Source organism: Hyla sarda, chromosome 7 (genome assembly GCF_029499605.1).
Source record: "Hyla sarda isolate aHylSar1 chromosome 7, aHylSar1.hap1, whole genome shotgun sequence".
In the NCBI taxonomy this organism is placed as follows: domain Eukaryota; kingdom Metazoa; phylum Chordata; class Amphibia; order Anura; family Hylidae; genus Hyla; species Hyla sarda.
Genome location: NC_079195.1, coordinates 181,237,560 through 181,257,050, shown reverse-complemented (window position 1 = coordinate 181,257,050; position 19,491 = coordinate 181,237,560). Strand labels below are relative to the sequence as shown.

Here is a 19,491-nt window from a genome sequence, read left to right as displayed (position 1 = left end):
TACAGAGGAAATGGTTTTCTTTTTGGATTTCTCTGATGTCATGACTACAGTGCTCTCTGCTGACCTCTGCTGTCCATTTTAGGAACTGTCCAGAGCAGCATATGTTTGCAATGGGGATTTGTTCTCTGGACAGATCCAAAAATGGACAGCAGTGGTCAGCAGAGAGCACTTTGGTTATGACAGAAGAGAAATCCAAAAAGAAAACCATTTCCTCTGTAGTATACAGCCCCTAAAAATTACTGGAAGGATTAAGATTTTTTAATAGAAGTAATTTACAAATCTGTTTAACTTTCTGGAACCAGTGTATGGATTTTAAAAAAAAAAGTTTTCCATGGGAGTACCCCTTTATTAAAAACTACAGATAATGGTGCAAAAAATTCTCATACAGCACTGTATGCAGAAAAATAAGAAAGTAATAGGAGGTCAGAATAGGGAAATTTTAAACATACTTTGCCTTTTTTTAAAGAAGTGCAGTAATAGAAAAAAATGCAAACATGAGTATCATTTTAATTGTATTCATCCACATAATTAAAGGGGTACTCCTGTGCAAAACTTTTTTTTTATCAACTGGTGCCAGAAAGTTAAACAGATTTGTAAATTACTTCTATTAAAAAATCTTAATCTTTCCAGTACTTTTTAGGGTCTGTAAACTACAGAGGAAATTGTTTTCTTTTTTGAACACAGAGCTCTCTGCTAACCTCATGACCACAGTGCTCTCTGCTGACATCTCTGTCCATTTTAGGAACTGTCCAGAGCAACACATGTTTGCTATGGGGATTTTCTCCTACTCTGGACAGTTGTCATGATGTCAGCAGAGAGCTCTGTGTTCCAAAAAGGAAACCATTTCCTCTGTAGTATTCAGCAGCTAATAAGTACTGAAAGGATTAAGATTTTTTAATAGAAGTAATTTACAAATCTGTTTAACTTTCTGGCACCAGTTGATTAAAAAAAAAGTTTTCCATGGGAAAACATGTCAATTTCACTGTAAAATGCATTGCTTAAAACCAAAACCCCCAAAAATTAGCAAAATTGTGATTTTCTTTAATCTATTTTCTTTTCAATTTTAAATTCAAATTTAAGGTGTCTTTATAAAGTACATTTTGTTGTGAAAAAACAAACATATGGGTCTGTGGATGGAAAAATAAAAGAATTATGGCTCTTGAAAGGCGTAAACTAAAAAATGTGTAAACTAAAATTTGTTGTGTCCTCAAGGCCAAAATTTGCTGTGTCTCTAAAGGGGTATTCCAGAAATTATTTTTTATTTGACATTTGACTATGCTACAGAGGCTGTAAAGTTAGTGTAGTTAATAATGTAGTGTCTGTACCCGTATGTGACAGATTTCTCACAATTCTTATGTGATTTTCACCCCAATATTTACTTTTAACATCATACAAAATTACTGTTGTCTCAGATTTTTCCCAGGTTGCAATGCGGCCGAGACCTGACTCACTAGTCAGCTGATGACAGGGAGCCTGTCTGCTTCAATGGGTGGAGCGATCGCTTGGTGGGAGAGAGATCAATCTGCAACTATTGCAACAACTGTAGGCACCCTGATTGAAAACCACAGGTCTTTTGAATGAATGCTGCTCATTTATGGGAGTGTGACTGATGTATGGGAGGGAGGAAAATGGAATTATGGGCTTTGTAGGCAAAGAAGTAAACTCAAAAAGGAAATACTAGTTCACAAAAAGCTAGCCACAGCGTTATGGTAATCTCACGCCATTTAGCCCCAAGACAAGCGCAGATCCTTCCTAAGCATGTCCATTAATGTCTGCCAGGTATGTACTAAAATCACCTTATGGTGGATAACCCTTTAAAGGGGTTAAATGACCAGCATCAAAGTGATCTCCATTGTCGGTCATTACTGGCTGGTGTTTCTGTAGGTTGAGTCAGCACCGCCAGGTATTTGGCACTAGAGAGGCAGGATTCCTCTAGTGCCTGAAGTTCGGCTATGCTGACCCCCCCAGTAAGTTAAAAAGTATGAATTGAGAGATGGCACAACCCTCCCCCCCCCCCCCTCTAACATGGGGTGGACCACTCCCCCGCTGCCCCCCTGCCTGAGAGGAGTGTGATTACAGCTACCACACTCCTATCACCCTCAGCCAATGCAGATCTGGAGGTGTCTGCAGTATAAGACATATTCTAACAGCAGAAAAGTAACTGCAGCTCTGGAAGTGACAGGAGGATAAGACATGTTGTGACAGCAGAATAGTGACAGCAGCTCTTAAGGTGACTGGAGGATAAGTCAAAATGTAACAGCAGAATACTGACTGCAACTCTGGAGATGACTGGAGTATAACACATGGTGTGAGAGCAGAATAGTGGCTGCAGCTCTAGAGGTGAAAGGAGCTTAAGACATGATGTAACAGCAGAATAGTGGTTGCAGCACTGGAGGCAACTTGAGGATGCGACAAGATGTAATAGTAGAAAAGTAAGTACAGCTTTGGCAGTAACAGGAGGACGAGATATGGTGTAACAGCAAAATAGTGTCTACCATGCTGTGCCTGTATTTATCTGAATAAAGCTTGAAGTTTTTTTTACCTGCTACCGTGGTGCCGGATACTTCTATTGCTGTCCATGTCTGTGGAGGGGAACGCTACCCGACAGTCCAGGCACAGGAGCGGAGGAAAGGATCAGAGCAGTGAAGCACATTTTATTAACAGCAAAAAAGTGAGTACACACACTTTGTCTCTGTCTTCTTCCTCTGTGAACGTGAATCAGGTACCTGTCATAGTGCCAAAAGAAAAAAAAGTGATATGTTGCTCAGTACCTAATCCTGATCCTGTACATATAAAATGTTATGTGTCTAGGACCTATATATCCCTAACAGATAGCATTTATATCTTGGTCACTTGCTTTGTCTTCTTGCCTTGTGGAGGGGGCGTGTCCATCTCTTTCCCTCACTGAGTCTGGGAGCAGCCTGGCAGTCTGCAGATCTTTCTAAATTAGTGCAAGGATTTTAGTGATAAAAACACAGTAGTTTTTATGCATACATTTTATATCTGTTCCTAGTAAAGATGGATGCTATTCCAGCTTTACTAGGAACAGATAGAAAATGTGTGTCATTCAGCTTTAACAGACTCCTGAATGTCTGTTCAGCTTCTTTGTCATTCAGTAGTCAGAGAAAGCTTTGGCTGTTCAAGCATGCTGGGAGTTGTAGTTTTGCAATAGCTTGAGCTGCAGTGTTTGTAAAGCACTGTGTTAGAACAGTGTTGCCTTTAGCTGTTGCAAAACTACAACTCCCAGCATGCCCACACATCCTTTGTCTGTAGTTTTGCCAGAGATGGAGACACACAGCTGGAGAATACCCAGCTCTAACACAGAGTTTTACAAAGATTGTAACTCCAGCTGTTGCAAAACTACAACTCCCATCATGGTAGTTGTAGTTTAGAAATAGCTGAAGGCTGCAGTGGTGATCTCCTATACTGGATACCAACACACTTTATGGCCTGTATCCAGTATGCTGCAAAATTCAGAGTAGTCTGTCTGCATAAAGACTGATGACCCCTAGTGGTGGTTATTTTCATTTTTCCTTTTTTAGTAATTTTTTTTTTTATAAATGTGTATTTAAAAAAGTCATCTTATCAGTAGTACTACAAAATATAAAAAGTTTTTCAACATGACAGTGTCTCTTTCAGCATGCTCCTATCGGTGAAGGGGAGGAGTTCCTGCACGGAATAAAGATATGTGGTGGCACCCTGCCTCCGTCCTACATGCCCCTAGGCCTTATGTCCCCCCTTGTTATCCTCCTGCACTGGCTCTTAGAAGATCAGGGAGAATGCAAGCTGGAGCTCTCTATATAATACATACAGACCTTCAGCTTGCATGCTCCCGAGAAGCAGCAAGACCTACGGTGGCCGGGCCCTCCGTGCCTGACCTGTCACACGCCCCTGCTACAGAGAAGCTGTCATCTGGCCAATTGTATTGCATCATAGCTGTAGTCACTTGTAAGTTCTGCAGTGATCATGGGTGAAACAACAACTCCCAGCATAACCTTATTACTGCTAAGATTTTACTGGGAGCTATAGTATCACATGGTACAAACTTATTGAGCAATTGCCCCTTACTTGGCATCACAACAGGCTAAATAATTACTTATGGGGGCATTATAGGGTGACACCATTTTCTACCACAACGGGTGACATTAACCTTAGCAACACCACTGGTGCTCTGTAATAGCTAGAGGCAAAGAGCTCGCTGTTACTGCGCTCCTCTGTGTGTGCCGCTGTGTCAGTCAATGGGAGGTCAGCAGAGAAAGGTGTTGGCGGCCCTCTGATACTCGGGCACATTATAAAGAATTTATTCTCTTTTGGCTATAAAACAATGAAATATACACAGAAACATTTGAGTGGAATAAGCTTTTTAACCCCCATTACAAGGATGTGATAGATGCCCATTACAAGGATATGATAGATGCCCATTACAAGGATGTGATAGATGCCCATTACAAGGATGTGATAGATGCCCATTACAAGGATGTGATAGATGCCCATTACAAGGATGTGATAGATGCCAATTACAAGGATGTGGTAGATGCCCATTACAAGGATGTGGTAGATGCCCATTACAAGGATGTGATAGATGCCCATTACAAGGATGTGATAGATGCCCATTACAAGGATGTGATAGATGCCCATTACAAGGATGTGATAGATGCCCATTACAAGGATGTGATAGATGTCCATTACAAGGATGTGATAGATGCCCATTACAAGGATGTGATAGATGCCCATTACAAGGATGTGATAGATGCCCATTACAAGGATGTGATAGATGCCCATTACAAGGATGTGATAGATGCCCATTACAAGGATGTGATAGATGCCCATTACAAGGATGTGATAGATGCCCATTACAAGGATGTGATAGATGCCCATTACAAGGATGTGATAGATGCCCTTTTTCATCCATTATGCCTGGGCTGCCAAAAAAAAACAAAACTGTAACTCACATTCCGCTACTCCCCCCGTGTGCCAATATCGGTCTTCTATCTTCTGGGCCCGGTCTTTTTCTGCATCTTGGAGCTTATCGCTGGCCGCAGTGATGTCTCGCCTTACATGACACTGTGCTCAGTCTATCACCAGCCAAGGCAGGAGGGACATTGCTGTGGCCGGCTATAAGCTGAGCGCAGTGCCCCACTGAGAGACGTGATTGGCCGGCACCGCCTCTGTTATATGCTTGGAGTACTGGTAGTACCACAATAATGACAGACATATAGTTGATATTGGATTTTGCACAGTATTTAGTAAAATTCTAATTATAAAAATACATAATGAATAAAAAGTTTTAAAAAATTAAGAAAAAAATATATTATTTTTACAATTACATGGACCCCTTATCCATTTGTAATACTGCCGGCTACATTTTCAGGTCCCTGCCCGTTCACATAAATCATTCCCTGATTGAAAAAATAAAATAAAAATGTGTGTGTATATATATATATATATATATATATATATATAAATATATATATATATACGGTATATATATATTTTAAAATATCTAAAATTTGTTCCCTACAAATTTTCCCATCCATACTGCATCATTTTATCTATCTATCTATCTATATATATATATATATATATATATATATATATATATATATATGTATATATATATAAAACTCAATGTGTGTATGTGTGTATGTATGTGTGTAAGTTCCAGCATCACAGGGTTTTTGTTTAAAGTCCCATACAAGTCTATGGGAATTACTGTATATGTTACTGCATAACTTCCAAACGGCTGGAGATATAATACTTGGTCACATGTTACTTATATGTCCACTTAAAATATAGGATAGCTAATTTAACCCTTAACTACCCCCATTTGTGAGGGTCAGGGTTTTTGTTTAAAGTCCCATGCAAATCAATGGGAAATGTATGTTCCCACATAGGAGGTCGAGATATGAGGACTGGATAGGAGGTCGAGATATGAGGACTGGATAGGAGGTCGGGATAGGAGGTCGGGATAGGAGGATGGGATAGGAGGACGGGATAGGAGGATGGGATAGGAGGTTGGGAAATGGCATCAATATATGAGGAGGGGATATGAAGTCAAAAGCTTCCTCCTTTGTTTATTTTCCTCCCCAACAAGGATTAGGAAGGAAAAACTGGGCAATGCTGGGTACTCAGCTAGTATATATATATTTATTTATTTTAATAGTAAAATGGAATAGCTAAAGTAAAAAATAAAAATAAAAACACGCCTGCAAAAACAATGTTAAAACCCACATCGCTTTTTTTTTGTGTTTTTTCACTCCCACACTATGGAGAAAAATACAGCGATTTTCCCAAAAAAACGCCATAGTCTCATAAGGCCGCTTATAGGAATCACAAAAGGATAAAAAAAAACACCAATTAGAAAAACGAAAAAAGTGGATATGGCATTTTGTAGTTCCTTATTGACTTGCAGCTAACATTTGCCCACGCTGTGCAGTAGAATGGGTGTTTTTTTTGGGCCTTTTTTTTTTTTTTTTCAACTACATCCCTATTACATCTCATATGTACCACGGCATGGAAATAACAATGACCATCACCCCACAGTCCCTAACTGGTTGGCTCTAGCTATACCTCTAGTTATACCTAGTTATAACAAGTTGGCTCTAGTTATACCAATGGGATATTGTCAAAAGGAAATATTTCCCATAGTCTTCCACTATTTACTATTACTCCCTTTGCTTTCTTTCAGGTGGGCCTGGCATCAGTCCCCGGCCGAAACAACTACGTGGCCATCAAGGGAATCACCAAGACAGGGGACAATGCAGCGACCCTGCAGAGAGAGAGACGGATCCTCATGCTGGCCCGAGACTGCCCGTTCCTGTGTCACCTGTATGCTGCACAGCAGTCTCAGGACCATGCATTCTTCATCACCGAGTACCTGTCCGGCGGCAGCCTGGAGGCTTTACTCAGAATGTGCAGCTGTCTGAACACCGACAACGTAAGATTCTACACAGCAGAGATTGCATGCGGCCTCCAGTTCCTTCACGGACATAACATCGTCCACCGGTAAGTCTAACTTCCCCACACCTGTCTCCTTGTCATGTTGTAAATAATGCATCCAACTTTCCCAGAATCCTGAATTTTGTTAGGCTTTGTGGTGGTACAGTTCATGACCCCTTCACCATTGTCGATCTTTAAAGATTTCCTGTGATGTCCCAGCACCAAAAGCTGTCCTGTGGGCTGCGGATCTCCTTGGGCATGCATTTTTCACTGTGTATTATATAATGTATGTACTGTATCTTTAACCCCTTCCCGCAGAATCACGTCATTCAGTTAACCCCGCGATGCACAGCATCACACGGGTTAACTGGCAGAAGTCCCGCTGTTTCAAGCAGGGGACAACTTCTGCAACACCTTCCAGGACCATCTGTCGATGGTCCTGGTCAGCGATCACTGTGATTGGTCCCTGTGGACTAATCACAGTGAATGAGCTGACTGGGGGTAAAGTTCATTTCCCCTGCTCTGCCCGCCACTAGAAGTCTGAGCAGAGCAGGGGAAGAAGATGCCGAGAGCTGCTGTGGAGACAGCAGCACTTATCAAGTACCGGCACGGCAGTGGGGACCGGCGGCAGGCTCTCAGCAGCTGGAGGCACACGGGTTGGCGGCGGGTAAGTGGAGGAGGCGGCGGGCGGCATCTGCATCAGAGGCAGCAGTGAAGCTCTTCACTGCTGCTTCTGGTAGTTTCAAAACTACAACACCCAGCATGCCTTTTGGCTGTCTGGGCATGCTGGGTGTTGTAGTTTTGCAACATCTGGAGGGCCGCCGTTTGGATCAATCTGTGCTCTTCCAGATGTTGCAAAACTACAACTCCCAGCATGCCCAGACAGTCCAGGCATGCTGGGAGTTGTAGTTCTGTAACATCTGGCCCTTCAGATGTTGCCGAACTACAACTCCCAGTATGCCTGGGCATGCTGAGAGTTGTCATTTTGCAAAATCTGGAGGGCTACAGTTTGGACACCACTACACAGTGGTCTCCAAACAGTTCTCCTCCAGATGTTGCAAAACTACAACACCCAGCATGCCCTTTGGCTGTCCGTGCATGCTGGGAGTTGTAGTTTTGCAACAACTGGAGGCACACTGGTTGGGAAACATTGTCTGTTTCCTAACTCAGTGTTTCCCAACCTTTGTGCCTCCAGCTGTTGCAAAACTATAACTCCCAGAATGCACTGAAAAACCATACATGCTGGGAGTTGTAGTTTTGCAACAGCTGGAGGCGCACGGGTTGGGAAACACTGAGTTAAGTAACAAACTCTTAGTGTTTTGCAACCAGTGTACCTCCAGCTGTTGCATAACTACAACCCCCATGCACGGACAGCCAAAGGGTATGCTGGGAGTTGTAGTTTTGCCTTCCCCACAGGGGGATTTACTGTGAGTTTCTCGCTGCAAGTTTGAAATGCAGCTATTTTCCGCTGTAGCTCAAAACTCGCTGTAAACCCGCCCGTGGGAATGTACCCTAAAAACACTACACTACACTGACACAAAATAAAGAGTAAAACACTACATATACACCCCCTTACACTGCCCCCCCCTCGCCCCTCCCCAATAGAAATGAAAAATATCAGGTATGGCACTGTTTTCAAAAGGGAGCCTCCAGCTGTTGCAAAACAACAACTCCCAGTATTGCGGGACAGCCATTGACTGTCCAGGCATGCTGGGAGTTTTGCAACAGCTGGAGACACCCTGTTTGGGAAACACTGCCTTAGAATACCCCTATGTCCACCCCTATGCAAATCCTTAATTTAGGCCTCAGATAGGCATGTCACTCTCTCACTTCGGAGCACTGTCGTATTTCAAGGAAACCGTTTATGGCCACATATGGGGTATTTCCGTAATCGGGAGAAATTGTCTAACAATTTTTTGGTGGGCTTTTTCTCCTTTTACCCCCTATGAAAAGGTAAAGTTGGGGTCTACTCCAGCATGTTATTGTAAAAAATAAAAAAAAATGTTACACTAACATGCTGGTGTTTCCCCATACTTTTTTATTTTCACAAAAGGTAAAAGGAAAAAAAGACCCCAAAATTTTTAATGCAATTTTTCCTGAGTACGGAAATACCCCATATGTGGGAGTAAAATGCTCTGCGTGCGCACAACAGGGCTCAGGAGTGAGAGCACCATGTACATTTCAGGTGATTTGCACAGGGGTGGCTGATCGTTACAGCGGTTTTGACATAAAAAAAAAAAACACCTACATGTGACCCCATAGTGGGCCATAACACCCCACACCTGTTTGAAGAATTTTCATTGAAAATTAAAAATTTGTGTTTTTTCACTAAAATGCTGGTGTTATCCCAAATTTTTCATTTTCTCAAGGTGTAATAGTAAAAAAGCCCCCCAAAATCTGTATATAAATGCCCTATAAGTGGACGTAAAGTGCTCTGCAGGCGAACTACAATGCTCAGAAGAGAAGGAGCGCCATTGGGATTTTGTCGGAAGAATTTGGTTGGAATTGAAGGCCATGTGCGTTTACAAAGCCCCCATGGTGCCAGAACAGTGGACCCCCCCCACACATGTGACCCCATATTGAAAATTACACACCTCACGTAATGTAATAAGGGGTGCAGTGAACATTTACACCCCACAGGCATTTGACCTATTTTGTGTACAGTCATCCATGAAAATGAAAAATTAGATTTTTCATTTGCACAGCCCACTGTTCCAAAAGTCTGTCAAACACCAGTGGGGTATAAATGCTCACTGCACCCCTTATTACATTTGGTTAGGGGTGCAGTGAGGTCACATGTGGGGGGGTTTCTGCTGTTCTGGCACCATGGGAGCTTTGTAAACGCACATGGCACCCGACTTCCATTCCAAACAAATTCTCTCTCCAAAAGGTTTTTTTTTCCTGAGCATTGTAGTTCGCCTGCAGAGCACTTTACGTCCACATATGGGGTATTTCCACACGAGGTTACAAATTTTGGGGGGCATTTTTTCCTATAACCTCTTGTAAAAATATTGAATTTGGGGGGAAAAAAACTGCATTTTAGTGAAAAAAAATGTTTTTTCATTTACACATCCGACTTTAACGAAAAGTCGTCAAACACCTGTGGGGTGTTAAGGCTCACTGTACCCCCACGTTCCTTGAGGGGTGTAGTTTCCAAAATGGCATGCCATGTGTTTTTTTTTTTTTTTGCTGTCCTTGCACCAAAGGGGCTTCCTAAATGGGACATGCTCCCCAAAAACCATTTCATCAAAATTTGCTTTCCGAAAGCCAAATGTGACTCCTTCTCATCTGAGCATTGTAGTTCGCACACAGAGCGTTTGACGTCCACACATGGGGTATTACCATACTCAGAAGAGATGGGGTTACAAATTGTGAGTGTCATTTTTCCTATTACCCCTTGTAAAAATGTAAAATATGGGGGGAAAACCAGCATTTTAGTGGGAAAAAAAATTCATTTACACATACAACTTTAACAGAAAGTCGTCAAACACCTGTGGGGTGTTAAAGCTCACTGTACCACTTGAGGGGTGTTGATTCCAAAATAATAAGCTCTGTGTGTTTTTTTTTTTTTTTTGCTGTTATGGAACCATAGGGGCTTCCTAAATGAGACACGCCCCCTAAAAACCGTTTCAGCAAAATTCACTCTCCAAAATCCCATTGTCGCTCCTTCCCTTCTGAGCCCTCTAGTGCACCTACAGAACACTTGACATACACATATGAGGTATTTCCTTACTTGATAGAAATTGGGTTACACATTTTGGGTGGCATTTTCTCCTTCTAGCCTTTATAAAAATGCAAATACTGGGTCTACAGGAACATGTTAGTGTAAAAAATAGAGATTTAGAATGTTCTCCTTCACTTTGCTGCTATTCCCTTGAGAAAGTCTAGGCTGATGAAACGTACGTTGGTGGTGGTGGTGACAGGTCTCCATTATGGGTAAGTGAGTACCAGCTTTGTTAGTGCTTTTACTTTCATGCACTGTTAGTGTCCATTCCAGCTATCCTGAGTGGGTAGCTGGACATTATATTGGTAAAGGTTATATACCCCTTTTCTTGTCCTATTGGACATTATTATTGGACACCCATTACTGCTGCTGTAGATCTCACTGTTTATATACTTCATACCTGTCTTACCACCTTCTTTTCAGATTGGTTATCTGTTTACAATCATTGACCTTGTATAATGTTAATATTTAGTAGTCATATTTGTGATTTTAAAGAGTATTAATAAAATTATTTTAGTTTTATCAGTAGTCATGGCTCTAGTGTTTCTCTATAAGTATATAAAATTTATTTTCAGAGCTATACTGTAGCATTGGTTTATAGACCCGCAGCGAGTTTTAGATATGGTTTATACACCAGTAGTTTCAATGTACATTATACTACAACGCTGCTATTTCTTGTTGCTAATTATTCCTGTGAAATACCTAAAGAGTTAACAAACCTTTTGAATGTCATTTTGAATACTTTGAGGGGTGCAGTTTTTATAATGGGGTCATTTATGGGATATTTCTAATATGAAGACCCCTCAAATACACTTCAAAACAGAACTGTTCTCTGAAAAATTCTGATTTTGAAAATTTTGTGAAAAATAGGAAAATTGCTGCTGAACTTTGAAGCCCTCTGATGTCTTCCAAAAGTAAAAACCTGTCAACTTTATGATGCAAACATAAAGTAGGCATTCTGTAAATGTGAATCAATATATAATGTATTTGGTGTGTCTATTTTCCTCACAAGCAGAGAGCTTCAAAGTTAGAAAAATGCGAAATTTGTTAATTTTTCATAAAATTTTGCAGTTTTTAACCAAGAAATGATGCAAGCATTGACAAAAATTTACAACTAAGATAAAGTAGAATATGTCATGAAAAAATAAACTCGGAATCAAATTCATAAGTAAAAGAATCCCAGAGTTATTAATGCTTAAAGTGACAGTGGCCAGATTTGCAAAAAATGCTCTGGTCCTTAAGGCCAATATGACCTCGGTCCTTAAGAGAGAGAGGAGCAGTGATAATCAGGTGACCCTGCCTGCCCAGTGGGAACCCCTAAATTCTCTTGTATATGGTGTTGGGGGGGAGGAGTCGCCCCAGTCTAGCTGCAGAGCTCAAGCTGAGAACTGTGTGGAAAGGAGGAGGAAGTCGTGTGTGGAGAAATCCTGAGGGAAGCCTAAGAAAATATCTTCTAAAGTCAGCCCCACCATTCTGCAAGTGTTCCCCCATACAGCGGAAGCCCCGCCATTCTGCAAGTGTTCCCCCGTACAGCGGAGTCAGCCCCGCCATTCTGCAAGGGTTCCCCTGTACAGCGGAGTCAGCCCCACCATTCTGCAAGTGTTCCCCCGTACAGCGGAGTCAGCCCCGCCATTCTGCAAGGGTTCCCCCGTACAGCGGAGTCAGCCCCGCCATTCTGCAAGGGTTCCCCCGTACAGCGGAGTCAGCCCCACCCTTCTGCAAGTGTTCCCCCATACAGCGGAATCAGCCCTGCCAATCTGCAAGGGTTCCCCGTACAGCGGAGTCAGCCCCACCATTCTGCAAGTGTTCCCCCGTACAGCGGTGAGTCAAGCTCTGGCGGTGATAGTACTTGGACCTTGTGAGAACCCTAGCCAGAGTGGGAAACCTTTCAGTCTCTAATCTCTAGTCAGTATTATTCAAGTGGATGAAAAGCACCATAAGTCCTATCAAGGCAACAGGGCTCCCAAGGGTTACACTGCATCCCTTCTACTCTTCATACTGTGTGTTGTACCATCTACACCTGCTCAGTAAAAGACAGTTATCCGTAACCCGACGTCGGTGTGTTTCTTACTCCCATTGTCTGGCCCCGGAGAAGCTGATAAGAATTCCTTGCACCCCTGTGGCACCACATTACCATTGTCTTTTATTTATAACTCTTTTTTCTTCTTTCATTGCAGAGATATCAAGCCAGATAATATCATGCTGGATAGAGATGGACACATCCGCATTATAGACCTCGGACTTGCCCAAGATGGCGTCACCTCTTCCAACAAGATCCAAGGAGTGACGGGCACGTTACCATACATGGCCCCAGAGGTGCTCCAGAGGAAGATGTACTATGCAGCAGTTGACTGGTGGAGCCTGGGGATTGTTGTATCCCGGATGTCAGCAGGACGTTCCCCATTTTACTTTGGCTGCAACAGAGAAATGGCTCACGATTCCATCACCAGAGAGAAGCCTAATATTCCATCTTGGCTCCCTGCTGACCTGAAACATCTGATCAAGAAACTGCTGCGTAAGAATCCTGAGAAGCGGCTTGGTGTGAACAGGAACATCAGAGACCATCCATTCTTCACCACCATCAACTGGGAGGAACTGGAGCAGAAGAGAGCACAGCCGCCATTTACACCATTCAAGCCAGCTCTGAAGAAGGGAGACCTGCCGTGGCCAGAGGAAGAGACAGCCCTTCACCCCTTGGAAGGATTCTCTTTCATTGCTCCAAGCTGGGCCTGTTAACATCAGCCCATGGCCACGGCCCAGAGCTCTGTGCCCCCTGACCCATGCCTCTGCTGCTGTATTAGACCTCGGCTTGTCTATAACATCCTCTCTATACCATCTGAATGCTGCAGATTTCCATCAAGTTGTTACCCTGGATCTTAGCTCCACATCCTCCACAGCCTCTGAAGACCCTCTGTACCCCAGGAGCGGCCTGTGCTTGTAACACCTCAGCACAGACCTGGTAAGTATCACACATCATCATATATACATAAGGATCACACACACATACAGGTAGATAGAAATATACACACAGGTACATACATAGATAGTATAGACACATACACACAGACACACACAACAGATAGCGGTAGATATCGGCTTTGATCCTGGGACTTGTTCCGATCGCCATATTTGGGGTCAGGAAGGAATTTTTCTCCTTTGAGGACAATTGGCTCATTCTTTAAGGGGGTTTTTGCCTTCCTTGGGATCATTCCAGCCATAAATAGGTAACATAACATAATGTACAAAAAATAAATGAATAATAATAATAATAAAAAAAATATTATATATGAATATATATAAAAAAAAAATACATAATAGTTTACCATACTAGATAGGTCATGTACTGGCTTTTGATCCTGGGACTTGTTCCGATTGCCATATTTGGGGTCAGGAAGGAATTTTCCCCCCTTACATAAGGATAATTGGCTCTTTCCTCAAGGGGGTTTTCGCCTTCCTTTGGATCAACACAGTATATAAAAAAGCTTTGCTTTTACATTTATACATTACACATAGCAAAATAAAACATAACACACATTTCTAAAATTTGCAGAATCCCAGTATCCCCTTCATGTAACTATATAAACTAAATAAAATGTCCTTTTTCCCCTTTTCATCATTTTGTCTGTGTCTTTATTTCCATTGTTTGATCATGTATTGTTCTAATAAATACAGTGAAACCTCTTTGAGAAGACCACCCAAATTTCTTCTGGTCTTCTATTGCAGTGGTGTCCTAAAAACAAGACCACTATGGGGGTGGTCTTTTCAAAGAGGTGGTACAAAGCTTCATTTGCACTTAATGTATTATATTGTTGCATAATGTTTGATACATTTGCACATATTTAATGGAATTGGGTAGTGCAAACATTTGACAACTTTTTGTTGAATAGAATAAAAGTGTTTAAAAAACCATGGCACTTAAACCATGTCTCCTTTTGTTAGGCCAAACATGTATAACTGATGGTGTAAATTAGCAAAAAGAAAAAAATGGCACAATATGCTGGATAAATATGTCTACAAAGTCAAAGACAGAAAAAAATTGTGCAAAATGTGCCTAAGAACTGACACATGGTGCTTGATAAATTCTCCCCAAGGCGCCTAAAATAAAAAAAAAATTATCTTCCCCTATAAACGGGTATAGATGGAGGCAGGGGCGTACCTAGAGCATTTGGCACCCGGGGCGGACCCTTTGTTTGCCCCCCTCCCCCCCCCACACACACACGCACCCCCCTTAATTACACCCCCTCCCCTCCCCCAGGGGCGGACTGACAACACTCGGGGCCCCTGGACCAAAAAAAAGGCAAGGGCCCCTGCTAGGCTTTGCAGTTCGTCAATCTTCTGCCACGCTACTATTCCACCCAAATCCCACACACAATAAATTAAAATTTATATATGTAAGAAACACTTTAACGTAGGTAAATTTCCATGACCAATAATACTGGTATACAATGAGCAAATATATAGCACCACACAATAACTGGATAATACCGCCATACTGTACTGAATAAAACCACTATATACAGACCAGTATACTATACAGGATCTGTATACAATATAAGTGATTATATACAGGACCATATGGCGGTAGATATCATCTGTACACAGGATGTGTATACCGTATAAGTGATTACAGTTACATTTTGGGACTCACAATTACGTCTTTTCTGATCAGCGGCGTCCTCTTTCCTCTTCTTCTCCGTCCGGATAAGACCACCATGTGAATCTCTTAACATCTGCAGGAAAAACATGTCAGACTAATTTTTTCAGTGCCCTCCCCTCCTCTACACAATCTTCCCATCTATAGGCCCACAAACTGTAATAATGCCCTCCTTGGTGTCCTGCACAGTAAATGGGCAGGTAGGTAGGTAGCCAGGTAACCCCTCTTTCCCATAGGTATATGCAGAGTTACACCCCCCCCATCTTTCCCATAGGTATATGCAGAGTTACACCCCTTCTCTTTCCCATAGGTATATGCAGAGCTACGCTACACCCCCCTCTTTCCCATAGGTATATGCAGAGTTACACCCCCCCTCTTTCCCATAGGTATATGCAGAGATACACCCCCACCCCCTCTTTCCCATAGGTATATGCAGAGCTACCCCCCCTCTTTCCCATAGGTATATGCAGAGTTACACCCCCCCTCTTTCCCATAGGTATATGTAGGGTTACCCCCCCTCTTTCCCATAGGTATATTAAGAGCTACCCCCCCTCTTTCCCATATGTATATGTGGAGCTACACCCCCCTTCTCCATAGGTATATGCCGAGCTATACCCCCCCCTCTTTCCCATAGGTAAATGCAGAGCTACACCCCACCCTCTTTCCCATAGGTATATGCAGAGCTACACCCCACCCTTTTTTCCATAGGTATATGCAGAGCTACACCCCACCCTTCCCCATAGGTAAATGCAGAGCTACACCCACCCCTCTCCCTCCCTTTCCCATAGGTATATACAGAGCTGCCCCCTCTCCCTCCCTTCCCTATAGGTATATGCAGAGCACCCCCCTCTCCCCCCTTCCCTATAGGTATATGCAGAGTATCACCCACCCTCTCCCTCCCTTCCCTATAAGTATATGCAGAGAACCCCCCCTCTCTCCCCTTCCCTATAAGTATTTGCATAGCACCCCCTCTCCCCCCTTCCCTATAAGTATATGCAGAGCACCCCCCCTCTCCCCCCTTCCCTATAAGTATATGCAGAGCACCCCCCTCCCCCCTTCCCTATAAGTATATGCAGAGCACCCCCCCTCTCCCCCCTTCCCTATAAGTAAATGCAGAGAACCCCCCTCCCCCTTCCCTATAAGTGTATGCAGAGCACCCCCCCTTCCCTATAAGTATATGCAGAGCACCCCCCGTTCCCTATAGGTATAGGCAGGGTTAAAAAAATAAAATAAAAAAAAAGATGCTCACCTGATATACCACACAGCGATCTCCTCAGCTGCAGGGCCTGCGTCTTCTCCCCTCCACAGTACAGGCGCCGATGAGTACTCAGGCAAAAATTAACTTATCCTCTATTCACAGGATAGGGGATAAGTAGCTGATCGCAGGGTCTGACCACTGGGGCCCCACACATTTTCCAGGACGGGACCCCGTCACTCTCAGTGAGGAGGATGTGTCGTCTACGGGTAGATGGCATGCGCTCCATTTATTTCTATGGGAGCGCCGATGATGTCTTTTTGTCGCTCCCATAAAAATGAATAGAGCGAGTGCCGGCTGCATCACGCACTCCTCACTGAGTGCCGGGTCCTGTCCCGGTGGTCGTGGGTGGGGGGCTGGACCCAGCAGTTGAACCCCCTGCGATCAGCTAATTATCCCATATCCTGTGAATAGACGATAAGTTAAAGGGGTACTCCCGTGGAAAACTTTTTTTTTTAAATCAACTGGTGCCAGAAAGTTAAACAGATTTGTAAATTACTTCTATTAAAAAATCTTAACCCTTCCAATACATTTTATGGGCTATATACTACAGAGGAAATGCTTTTCTTTTTGGATTTCTCTGATGTCACGACCACAGTGCTCTCTGCTGACATCTGCTGTCTGTTTTAGGAACTGTCTAGAGCAGCATATGTTTGCTATGTGGATTTTCTCCTGCTCTGGACAGTTCCAAAAATGGACATCAGAGAAATGCACATCAGAGAAATGCAAAAAGAAAAGCATTTCCTCTGTAGTATATAGCCCCTAAAAAGTACTGGAAGAATTAAGATTTTTAAATAGAAGTAATCTACAAATCTGTTTAACTTTCTGGCACCAGTTGATTTAAAAAAATAAAAAAAAAAAGTTTTCCAAGGGAGTACCCCTTCTACTTTCGCCAGAAATCTCTTTTAATAGTAAAACGCTTTGTGTATGGCCATTTTTTGGCACTTTGTTCAGGTCAGTATCAGTCAGTTTAACTCACTCAGTACGAAGGGCGTACCTGTAGGCCCTACGCACGGTCCTGGTGTTTAAAATGGTGCATCATCGGTCCCGGCTGCTAACCATAGCCGGGTCCCTGGGATAATGTATGCGGCACCGATCGGTGTGCCACGCGCTATTAACCCTTCAGACGCGGCGATCATAGTTGATTGCCGCATCTGAAAACAAAAGTAAACGCTTCCCGGCAGCTCAGTCGGGCTGATCGGGACATAGCGATAAAATCACGATGTCCCGATCAGCTAGGACGCGAGCGGAGACCCCCTTACCTTGCTCCGTCATGTCCGATTGGCATTTGATTGCTCCAAGCCTGAGCTACAGGCTTGAGCAATCTAGACCCTATCTCGCTGATCCATGCAAAGCTGTGGATTTGCAGGGATCAGGGTAAGAGATCAGTGTGTGCAGTGTTATAGCTCCCTATGCGGAAATGTCCCCATGCGGAAATGTCCGAACTATAAAAAAATATCATTAATTAAACCACACGGTCAATGGCGTACGCGCAAAAAAATTTCAAAGTCCAACATAGCGTATTTTGGGTCACTTTTTACATCATGAAAAAATGAATATAAAGCGATCAAAAAGTCTGATCAATACAAAAATGGTACCGATAAAAACTTCATACTGGCCCATACACGGAAAATGTAAAAAGTTATAGGGGTTAGAAGATGAGAATTTTTAACATATAAATTTCGTGCATGTAGTTATGATTTTTTTCCGAAGTACAACAAAATCGAACCTATATAAGTAGGGTATCATTTTAACCGTATGGACCTACAGAATAGAGATAAGGTGTTATTGTTACCAAAAAATGCACTGCATAGAAACGGAAGCCCCCAAAATCTACAAAATTAAATTTTTTCTTCAATTTTGTCGCACAATGAATTTTTTTCCCATTTTGCCGTGGATTGTTTGGTAAATGATCAATGTCACTGCAAAGTAGAATTGGTGGCGCATAAAATAAGCCATCATATGGAATTTTATGTGCAAAATTTAAAGCGTTATGATTTTTTGAAGGTGATGAGGAAAAAATGAGAATGTAAAAACGGAAAAAACCTGCACCCTTAAAGGGGTACTCCGCCCCTAGACATCTTATCCCCTATCCAAAGGATAGGGGATAAGATGTCAGATTGTCGCGGGCCCGCTGCTGGGGACCCCCGGGATCACCGCTGCGGCACCCCGCTGTCATTACTGCACAGAGTGAGTGCGCTCTGTGCGTAATGACGGGCGATACAGGGGACGGAGCAGTGTGACATCATGGCTCTGCCCCTCGTGACATCACGGCCCGCCCCTTAATACAAGTCTATGGCAGGGGCGTGACAACCGCCACACCCCCCTCCCATAGACTCGTATTGAGGGGGGCGGGCCGTGATGTTACGGGGGGCGGGGCCATGACGTAAAGATACTCTGGCCCCTGTACTGCCCATCATCACGTACAGAGCAAACTTGCTCTGTGCAGTAATGACAGCGGTGTGCCGCAGCAGTGATCCCGGGGGTCCCCAGCAGCGGGACCACGGCGATCTGACATCTTATCCCCTATCCTTTAGATAGGGGATATGATGTCTAGGGGCGGAGTACCCCTTTAAGGGGTTAAAACAGGTATTTTTCAAGCAAAAACTGCTGGAAAAAAAGTTGTCAAAAATTTCAGCCATGTTTGCGGTAATATATGACTGGAAATAAGGCCACAAATATGGCCACAAAACAGATGTAAACATGGCAACGCTTTAGTCACTACTCTTCCAGCTTATATGTTAACCATACAATAAGAAAATAAGCGTGAAAAATAGAAAAAACTTATCAGTGACAGGTCTACAATACCACTATACAAGCAGCATTATAACAAATAATAGCATTATACAGTGACCATATAGATGACACCACACAGGACCTACAGAGAAGAATCACCCTGGGAGCATACAGAACTATAAT

General features: G+C 43.0%; 2 protein-coding genes across 3 annotated transcripts in view; both read left to right on the top strand.

The window, feature by feature from the left end:
* Positions 1-19,491, top strand: part of LOC130282808 (protein kinase C delta type-like) — a 67,677-nt gene that overhangs the window by 4,528 nt on the left and 43,658 nt on the right. The gene's annotated exons all lie outside the window — the stretch shown is intronic.
* LOC130282842 (protein kinase C delta type-like) lies at positions 944-14,262 on the top strand. Of its 2 annotated transcripts, XM_056531686.1 has the most exons (4): positions 944-1,779; positions 2,104-2,671; positions 6,689-7,005; positions 12,841-14,262. In XM_056531686.1, exons 2-4 carry the CDS (start codon positions 2,579-2,581, stop codon positions 13,397-13,399), a joined length of 969 nt encoding a protein of 322 aa, XP_056387661.1. In that variant the 5' UTR covers positions 944-1,779; positions 2,104-2,578; the 3' UTR covers positions 13,400-14,262. The 2 variants fall into 2 exon arrangements, with proteins under 2 accessions (XP_056387661.1, XP_056387662.1); XM_056531687.1 differs by lacking the exon at positions 2,104-2,671.

Coding starts and splice junctions, on each gene's coding strand:
- LOC130282842 (XM_056531686.1), top strand. CDS start 2,579: ATGTCTGTGGAGGGGAACGCTACCCGACAGTCCAGGCACAGGAGCGGA. Junction 2,672..6,688: donor ATTTTATTAACAGCAAAAAA/GTGAGTACACAC, acceptor GCTTTCTTTCAG/GTGGGCCTGGCATCAGTCCC. Junction 7,006..12,840: donor GGACATAACATCGTCCACCG/GTAAGTCTAACT, acceptor CTTTCATTGCAG/AGATATCAAGCCAGATAATA.